The following is a 10,450-nucleotide window of genomic DNA, read 5'->3' on the forward strand; positions in this document are numbered from 1 at the left end:
CATAGTCCTATGTATTAATATATATTTTTAAATTGTCTACTATATATTCTTAAATAATAAAATTTGTAACTAACTTTGAATTTGTCGTCCTATATTATTCCATATGGTTTAAAACTTGAAAACAACTGAACATTTATCTTCTTTGTTATATGGCTTAAATATCCTAATTCTAATAATAAGAGAATTAGGTTAAAAGTACTTATCCAAAGACCCATAATCATACTTTATATGCAATTTTAACGTGATAAAGAGGAAGCCTGATATTTATCATCATAGAAGGCTGACGTGCGACTCCACAGTTGTTTAAAGGCACACGATGGCATAATCGGAGTCCCCAATAACCCACCCCCTTGCCTTTCCATTCCATTCCTACTCCTGTCTCTGCTAGATTGCATCTCTCTTTCTCTCTCTAAACTATACAACCGGCGGACTGTGATAACAAGATGGCGCCGCCGGCTGCGGTGGAGGGCGGTGACGCTGCTGGTGGAGGAGGACAACCACAGCAACAGCAGGGTTTTGGCCAGATGTTTACCGGAATCATAAGGGTAGCTGTCATATATTACTTCGCATCCAAGTTTTTCTCTCCCGGTGGTAAACCCTCGTCTTCTGGCTCCGAACCTGCTCTTCAGATCTCCAATCTATTCCACAAGGCTGAACTTTTGGTCCGTTTCTATTTCTCCCTCTGCTTTCCACACACACTCCTTTATTCGTGATTCATTGTGTAAATCACTTTACTTTTAAATCTGGATCGCAAATGATACACGCTAACCTAATTCTTATGTGTTTCACTTTTATTCATGTCACTACGTTTTGATTAACATGTAAACGAATTACACCATCAGTTCGGATGTAAAGTGTTTAGTGTTTGTTGCTTTTAAAACTAATTACTGTTGTTTCTTTTGCTGACCACATTGAATTACATATCTAGTGATACATGAAGGAATGATGTGTTGTATATCAAGTGAAGTAACTAACAGTTTTGCATTTTAAACCGATTAGGTTTGACCTAAATCATCAAAGTGTCGTTTTTGTTTGGAAAAATTGGAAATCTTCTGAGAATGTTAATTGAATTGTTAACTACTCACCTACAAGTTTCTGTGGTTGGTTATGGCTACCAGAAAGTCATATGGAGAAAAATCAAATATTCTCTAATAGTCTAATTTATTTGTTGATGGTTGACTCTGATCATGTTGTTTTTCTTCTATCATGTGCACGTTACTTTATTTGGCTTCTTTTTGTTCTATGTAACCTGAAAATTATTCTTCCATGAATATTTTCTCCAGGATATGTGGTTCTATGTCTCTGAACATGAGAAGTTCAATGATTTTGGGAATGAAGATGCACTTATATGGCATGAATCAAACATACCTTATGCAGTTTGGGGTCCAGAAAGCACCAGGACTCTTTCCTTAAAGTATCATCCATCAGAGGTGATCATCTTCAAAACATTTGATGCTTCACCCTTATTTCAACACACAATATATGTTGGTTTTTAACTTTTTTATACTATCACTTAATGTAAATTGCATTTCAATTTCAGGCTTTGAAGCATAATGGGAGTTTATATTCTCACGTGTTCTTTGCACGTTCAGGGTACCCAGCGGACCCCAATGACCCTGAGTATCAGCCTTTAGCTGCCTTTGGGCTGACTCATCGTAATACTTTGTATCTCATCTCATCAAGTCAACTTTGACCAAATGGACAATATAGTCAATATATAATTAATTCTGCTTCTGCATATGTATCTAATGAAACGTATCTCTATTTGCAGCTGTTGTTGCATACTTGCCAAAGTCAAAAGCAAACAAAAAGAAGAGCTTATTGGGGAACACTAAAGGCACTAGTGTTGATGAAGCACTGTCTGAGGTTTGTTCAAGTTCAAGTGTTCAACTTGGTTGTTTATGGCTAATGATGTGAAATTTGAATGTATGTGTATGTTATGTTGTTACTCAGGGTGTTGAAGAACCTCAAGGTGATTTAAAGGATGAAGGTCCTGTTGAATATATCTCATATTGGAAACCAAATATCACTATTAACTTAGTTGATGATTTTACAAAGTATGTTGCTACCAAATATCACTATTAACTCTCCAATCACATTTTGCTACTTGGTTGGCTTGTTTTATAGTTTCAGGCTTAAATTTTTGTTCCAAAAATGGAGTTTTTTTTTATGACATGTGATTTTTTATACCATTTTTCAGGTATTCACAGCGTGCTATTCCACCCAATGTTGCTCCTCGTATCCTTTTCTGATTCAGTTTTTTAGGTTTGTTTTTATATAAGGTATAGTCTTAAAACTATCCTATAAATTATTTAACTATAAGGACAAGGTATGGTTTTAAAACTATCCTGTATATTATTAACTTGTAATTCTATTATTTAGAAAACTAAAAAACTGAACATAATAAAAGCTCATTGAAGGCCAAAATGATTATAATAAAAAATGTTTTCTAGTTGTTTTTTGAAGGTAAATTTAAAATTTATTTAAATTCATGAAATTCTCAAAAAAAATTGTGTTGTCAAAGGTTTTATAAATAAAATGGGTAGTATTACAAGTTTTCATTTCATTCCATGATGGAATGAAAAAAAAAACCTGCCTAAGGTTATAATTTAATTAAAATCATAAACTTCTAAAAAAAGATTTGTCATGAAAACATTTATAAATCAAAATGTGTTATTAAGAATTGGAAGGAATCAGATTCCCTTGTGTCTTTGATATTTCAAAAGTATGTATTTTTCTTGGTGTGCATATACCAACAATATTTTCATCAACACCCTCCAACTTCTAACAACTTGTCATTCTTTCACTTCACAACAACTTGAGTTTCTTGACTTTAGTTACAGACATGAAATTTGAACCTACAACAGGGAACTATTATCCAACCGTATTCTTCAATGAATTCTGGTTACTTAGAGACAAGCTTATAGCCCTCAATGATACAGTGACCGAATTGCCCCTTCATCTAGAGGTGGCACCAATAAGCATGACCAAATGGCAGCTTTTCCTGCAGATTGATCAGTCATTCCAGATTCATCGCAGTTATGGAAGTATGCTTGAAGGAGAAGCCGATGAGCTTAAGGTATTCATTCTGTTTCATCCTCTTAGAAGACCAAAATACCCCTAGTGTATATAAAATGCAGGCATAGGGGGTATTTTGGTCTTTTAATAGTAGACGTAAGTATGGAATTGAATTTCTTACCACCCATCCCTAGTAATGGTGAGATCCATCATACATGGAATTTGAAGGAATCAGCTGGATTTGAAAGACCAAAATACCCCTAGTGTATATAAAATGCAGGCATAGGGGGTATTTTGGTCTTTTAATAGTAAACGAAAGTATGGAATTGAATTCCTTCCACTCATCCCTAGGAATGGTGAGATCCATCATACATGGAATATGAAGGAATCAGATGGATTTAAAAGACCAAAATACCCCTAGTGTATATAAAATGCAGGCATAGGGGTATTTTGGTCTTTTAATAGTAAAAGAAAGTATCGGATTGAATTCCTTCCACCCATATCCCTAGGAATGGTGAAATTCATCAAACATGGAATTTGATGGAATCAAGTGGAATTGAATTCCTTCCATAGTTCCATTTGGCTACCAAAAACGCCCTTAGAAGGTTGTTACATGTATAAAATACATATGGAAGGGTATTTTGGTCTTTTAATAGCAAAAAAACACCATAATAATAATGTATGATATTGTTGTTAATATAATACAGAGAGTGTTTGTGGAAGGAAACCCCTATCTTCTGGGAATCACGATGGTGGTTTCACTGCTTCATTCAGTCTTTGACTTTTTAGCATTCAAAAACGGTAATATAAAAAATCATATATTTTTTTATTTTTTATTCTGGGAGTGGGAAGCAATTTCTCTATAAATTCTTCTTTATTGTGTAGACATACAATTCTGGAACAAAAACAAATCCATGGAAGGACTTTCTGCAAAATCAGTTGTTGTAAGTTTCTTTTGTCAGCTAGTTGTCTTCCTTTACCTTCTGGACAACGATACCTCATGGATGATTCTAGCAAGTTCTGGAGTCGGTTGCTGCATTGAGTTTTGGAAAATAGGGAAAGCAATGCACATTGAGGTATATATGCCTTTTAAAATAGATACAAATACATAATCCCTCTTAACTAATTATGTTTTCTTTTATTTTTTTTGTTAAAAGATTGATAGAAGTGGGGCCATACCTAAATTGAAATTCAGTGATCGTGATACGTATGCTGGAAACAAGACAAAAGAATATGATGATCTTGCAATGAAGTATTTGTCTTACGTACTTTTTGTACTTGTTGCCTGTTCTTCTGTTTATTCCCTCATGTATGAAACCCATAAGAGCTGGTATTCATGGATTCTCTCTTCCCTTACAAGCTGTGTATACATGTTTGGTAAGCCTCTAAACACAAAAAAAAAAAAAAACAATTTTCGTTTCTTCTTTTTACAACAACATTCTACCACCCGATTTAATTATATGTTGTTGTTGTAGGTTTCATTATGATGTGTCCACAGCTGTTCATCAATTATAAGCTGAAATCAGTTGCTCATATGCCATGGAGGCAGATGACATACAAGTTTTTGAATACAATTATTGATGATCTCTTTGCATTTGTCATCAAAATGCCAATTCTACATCGACTTTCTGTCTTCCGTGATGGTAAGTAACCATTTTGTTAATTTCTTATTGGTTGGTTTAGCCTGTTGACTAAAAATGTGAATTTGTAATTTTGCAGATGTGATATTTTTGATATATTTGTATCAAAGATGGGCTTATCCAGTAGACAAAAAGAGAGTGAACGAATTTGGATTTGGTGGAGAGGATGAGGATGAATCCACAGTAGCCTTGGCATCAACTAGTAATGCGGAAGACAAGAAAACCAATTAAGACCCAATCTGACCTAAATTAATAATACTATCAAGTTTTGAGAAGACAAAAAAACACACCATAGTTTTAAGATTTAATTATTTTTGTTTGATTGTGATTTACATTTACTTTTTTTTTTTAGTCTAAACATGTTGACGATGATAAGAGTATTAATTTGTTTGCTTAGAGTAGTAGAAAGGAAGGTAGTTTCTGAATACTTTGTGCAATGCGTGTTACTAGATTTTTCATACTTTTACTTGCCTTATTCTTATCATGTGCAACTCCTTTTCTATGCAACATATACTTGTTTGAACTTCAAATGAAATGGTAAATCTTACTTGTACTTAAAACATTGTCCTAAAAACTATAAAACTCTATATGAAATTTGAATATAAGATCAAGAATTATATACTTGGAAAGGGAAAATCTTTGAAAAATCAAACATATTATTCCTAGTGTTTAAAAGAAGTTATTATGTTGTTTTTGTATCTATTAAAATCAATACGTTTTCTAGTTTTTGTTAAATTAATGTTTTGCAACTAGATAACTTAATGAAATCGGTTGTATATTTTATGAGGAATAAAAAGGTTATGTGCTATTTTTAAATTTCCATAATCATTAATTGCTATTTTAGATAACCTTTATATACTTTTTTTTTGCCATTTTAGATAAACTTTGTAGTTTTCTTTTTGATAATTGAGGACCTCAACCGACTTGCTTTTGATAACCCTGTTGATGCAAGCTCGAGGCCCATGCACGTCTGACAAAGGGAGAAGTGTCACTTGTTTTACCCGTTAGGCCATCTGTGGATGGTTAATAACCTTTATAATTTAAATCAATAATGCAATGTAATCTTCGTAACTCTACATAGGCTAGTTTGCAACCTTTTTCTTGGATTATTCTGTAAAACATTAATTTAACAAAAATAAAAAAATATAATGATTTTTAATAGAAATAAAAATAATATAATGATTCTTTTTAGCATCAAGCGACTATGTTGTTTTTTTATGAGATTTTCTCTTTTATTATGTTGAGCTTGGTGTGTTTTTAGATGTATTTTTCACGAAAACTATAATATATAAACAAAGCTTAAGTGAATAAGAAAACAAGATGCGTTTTTATGAATTTATGTTTTAAATAATAGAAATTTTAAGTTATAAAATAAGAGCATTATGTGTGGACGATGATTTATGTCTCAAACAATAAGGGCTTTGAGATAAAGTTGATAGATACACCTCCACCACACCATACAGTTGAGTGACATGGCAGTAAGAATGTGCAGTGAACATCACACCCTCTGGGTGAAAGATGTTCAATAAGAGGGTGAGGTGAACGCCACGCAAGACAATTTCACCAAACTTTTTCCTCAATTTTTTTTTCTTTTTAATTTTTTTATAACTCATTATTAAATCTCACACACACACACACACACACACACACACATATATATATATATATATATATATATATATATATATATATATATATATATATATATATCAAAATTCATGGTTTTTAATTCTCTACAAATAAAAAATAATATTGATATATTATTTATATATATTTAAATATTAAAAAAATAAGATAAATGTGTGTGTGTGGGGGGGGGGGGGGTTGAGAGGTGTCAATTTCCTATTAGGGAGGAGGATAAGGAGAAAATGACGTGTCGATGACGTGACAGTGAAAAAGTGAGAGTGATACGCTTAGACTAGGTCTAAGCTTGCACTCTTCGAGTGAATGCAGACTCCACACGGTAAGAAGAGAACGAAAAGAGAATTATTTTGCTGAATTTCAAGTCCCATGAATTGTATTTTGTATTGCTTTAAATAAACCTCAAACAAGCTAATCGCGCATGAAGCGGAAATCCAGAAACAAACAAAGCAATCAGTTATCTAGCTATCAGTTATTTATTCTTATCCTAAAGCAATTTCAAGTCTATTTATCCAATCACGTAATCCTTATGCCAAGCTGGCGCCACCACAGGTCGTCCCGTTTTTCTCCCGCCTTTAACCAGAGTCGTATCATCCCTTGCGCTTTAGAAAACACCTTGTCCTCAAGGTGGTAAGACGGGTAAGCCAACTTGAAATCCTCAAGCTATTCCCAGGTGGAGTCCTTTGGAGGACGATCAACCCATTACACCAGCACTTGAGATGCCACGACTCCATGGCGTAACACTTCAAGAGTATCGCAGACTGCCACAGGCAGTTCAACAGGTTTTCCTTTCTAAATTTCCGCAGGTAGCATGTGACAACCCGAAATTTCTATCTTGTAAAGCCATTCAATTCAATCAAATGTCAGACTTGTTTCTGCTATCTTTTAGCATTGTTAAGGGTCTATTTGAGTGTTCTAAGCATAATACATTCAAGGATTGGGTGTTAGGAAGTATCTTCTAGAGTTCAGTGTGCAGCATACAAGCCAGAAAACTCCAAGTATTGGAGTTTACAGCCGTAAATTAGGGTTTACAGCCGTAAACCCTTGGCTGACCGTGAACTCCTCCCACATATATGATATTCCTTCATTTTTCACCACTTCTCACACTTCCAAGTCAAGAAAATCGTTTTTCTCTCAAGTATCATCAAGAACTTTCATCTTGATCTTCAAAATGTAAGTGTTTATTCCATTGTTTAGTTGATACCTTACTTAATCTAGTGAAACTCCAAGATTCCATCCATGAAATTACATCTTTTGGTTAGATCTTTAAGATCATCATCTTTCACCAAGAACACCAAGAACACACACTAGTTCTTGGTGGCCGTGAACACCCCTTCAAGCTTCAAAAACGTAAGTATCCTTTCCATATACTAGTTTCCCATTAGAAGCTTGAATTACACCCTTGAAATCAACCACTTTTGATGGATCATCAAGAGTTTACGGCCATGAGCATCTCCCTTGACCGTAAACCCTTCTCAAGAACACATGGGCCATGAACAACATTGACCGAAAACCCTTCCCATGGCCGCAAATTTCTTTGGCCGTAAACACCTTGGCCGTAAACACCTTGGCCGTAAACTCCATGGCCGTGAACCCCTTTGTGTGGCCGTAAACCCCCTTAATGCAATCATATGTGATTGTAACACTTCAATCTAAGTGTTTCCTAGTCCCTAGGGTGGTTTCCTTGCATGATTAGTTGTATTTACACTAATTATATACATATATATATATATATATATATATATATATATATATATATATATATATATATATGTCATTATATGCTTAATAGGATCCGTTTGTGCCCGAGACTTCACTCGACACTCATCATCCTATACTGATCTTACATTCGAATCACTCACTACACGTGAGTTCATACCCCTAACTTATCTTTTAAATGATTTTAAATGCTTTTATGGGGGGAATACAAGTAGAAAACATTATAGTTATTGTATCAATCACATGTGATTAATAACTATCAAACAAGTGGATTTCTTATATTTTAAAACTGTGTTATCAAACAAACTGATTCAAATCGTTTTATAAACTCTTTTATATGTTAAACTCTTTATCATTTTACAGAACTCTTTTTAAACTTATATATTGTCAAAATCATGTATATATAGATATAGTTATATAAATAAGGTTGAAAGGGCTTAGGACTGATAACTCGCCTTATTTCTTGTTCCTTGTTTGGTTGTGGACTTAGGGTACCGGTTGTTTGTCCGAGTGTCGTTTGAATCTTAGTTATATATTATGTATATGTGTATAGATATAAAATTTCTTACATCAGTTCAATACCTTTGGTTGGCAAAGGTGTACAAACATGATTCAGTCATACAAACAACATCACTAGTAAGCTATAATAGGTATAGTTTAGATGATTACCACACACTATTTCTAGAACAATGAAACATACAATAGTCAGTTCATACATGAGTCAGTTCAAACATACTATAACGAGAAACAGAGAGCACATACTATATACTAGGACATAGAGAACATACTATACACTAGAGAACATACTATACACTAGAACAGAGAGAACATACTATACAAATACAAGAATACTATAACATTTATGTGAGCCACTACTTCATGACACGACAATAAACTGATGTGTCACGTTTTGTAACCAGAGTCTCCTGGAAGGAGAGCGTGAATTTATGTATAGATCTATACAGGATTGACCATCCTACTCCTTGCTGCTAGCTACAGTGGGACCTGCAGGTCTACGGGTGACGAATGTCATACCATTTCGACGTCTTTGATTGTCGTGTTTTACTAGTCAATCAAGTATGGTTATAATCTCATCACATTTTACCTTAATTAAACAAACCGGTTTAAGGTAGTTAGTACATCGGTAGTTACTTATATACAATACTACAGTACATCCTTATTTTTCCATTACATTCATATTGTGATCTTCTCACATACACGGTAATGTAAACTATATTTTGGTAATGATAGTCATACTTGGGAAAAACACTCACTTTTACAACAGAACAAACATACTAAACAATCGGGTCTTGGTAGAAGACTACTTTAGTAGAAAATATAGGATTTTGTAGGAAGTATACAAACATTTACAACAAACACTTGCAAACTTTTACATCAAGCATTTACAAACACTTTCTTTAATTTTATACAAACAATGACACTAATATACTTATGAGCTCACCAGCTTTAATGCTAATATACGCTTTCAAAATAACTTGTATTCTCAGGTCACCAGTAGACAGGTACCGAGGACCAGGTTTTGAGAAGACGGAGCACATTCAAGACTCGTCTTTTATTTTGATTCATATTTTGGTGTATTTCAAACTATACACAGAACACACTTGTATTAAATTATACTATTAATGCAATGGATGATGTTGTTGCTTGTTTACTATTATGCATTGATATGATACTGAACATGATGTCCTTCGCCCCCGAACGTTTCTGCCGTTCTGGTTTGGGGGTGTGACAGATTGGTATCAGAGCTTTGTTTATAGTGAATTGATTATATGAACCCATAAAAGATATACAACTATAAACACATCGGGATTAAAAATACTCTGACCAAGAGTTTATTCTTTTAAATAATAAAATATTTAACTAAAAGTATACTTACAAGCATTCATACTAGGATCAGTGTCATACTAGAACAGAACAAAAGTATTGCGATTGTTAGACAGCACAATTAGGCTTGGGGACATATAATCAGATCTGGGAGTGATATAGCCTGATCAGCTATATCTTTTCGAGAAGTGATTAACATGTGCCTAGGAATGGTTGTGGTGTTGCAGCAAGTCTAAAAACTTACCAACACTACTACAATGAAAACTTTAGAACAAAACATAAACTTAAAATACTATAGGAGTATTTTGTGTTACTATAATTACTTATGTGCAAACTAAAAGGTCTTTACTAGTATGTCAATAGTTGCTGAGTGGATACGCTTAGGTTATATGTAACTAAGGTGTCATAGACTTAGAATCTGTGATCTTTGCTTTACTTCCTGTTCCTTGTTTGGTTGTGGATTTAGAGTTAGGATCACTTATTCGAAGGTCTATCCTGTTTTGGTTACATATGACTGGTATGCACTACGCAAATATTGGAGTAGCTGGTAAGGATCATCTTATAATTATCTTAAGTAGTACGTCTAT

General features: G+C 33.8%; 1 protein-coding gene across 1 annotated transcript; it reads left to right on the top strand.

The window, feature by feature from the left end:
- The first annotated feature begins 259 nt into the window (after positions 1-259).
- On the top strand, positions 260-5,142 carry LOC145159451 (uncharacterized). Its single transcript, XM_079078439.1, has 12 exons — positions 260-662; positions 1,284-1,430; positions 1,541-1,655; positions 1,772-1,866; positions 1,954-2,057; positions 2,201-2,238; positions 2,844-3,079; positions 3,726-3,819; positions 3,904-4,094; positions 4,176-4,395; positions 4,494-4,661; positions 4,738-5,142. Exons 1-12 carry the CDS (start codon positions 444-446, stop codon positions 4,887-4,889), a joined length of 1,779 nt encoding a protein of 592 aa, XP_078934565.1. The 5' UTR covers positions 260-443; the 3' UTR covers positions 4,890-5,142.
- Positions 5,143-10,450: the final 5,308 nt, after the last annotated feature.

This window comes from Lactuca virosa, chromosome 2 (assembly GCF_052849685.1).
Source record: "Lactuca virosa cultivar CGN04683 chromosome 2, Lactuca_virosa_CGN04683_v6, whole genome shotgun sequence".
In the NCBI taxonomy this organism is placed as follows: domain Eukaryota; kingdom Viridiplantae; phylum Streptophyta; class Magnoliopsida; order Asterales; family Asteraceae; genus Lactuca; species Lactuca virosa.

What these genes read in the sequence shown, in the direction of transcription:
- LOC145159451 (XM_079078439.1), top strand. Translation starts at nt 444, where the DNA reads ATGGCGCCGCCGGCTGCGGTGGAGGGCGGTGACGCTGCTGGTGGAGGA. An exon ending in TCCACAAGGCTGAACTTTTG is followed by an intron (nt 663 to 1,283) that starts GTCCGTTTCTAT and finishes TATTTTCTCCAG; the next exon opens with GATATGTGGTTCTATGTCTC. An exon ending in GGAAAGCAATGCACATTGAG is followed by an intron (nt 4,095 to 4,175) that starts GTATATATGCCT and finishes TTTTGTTAAAAG; the next exon opens with ATTGATAGAAGTGGGGCCAT.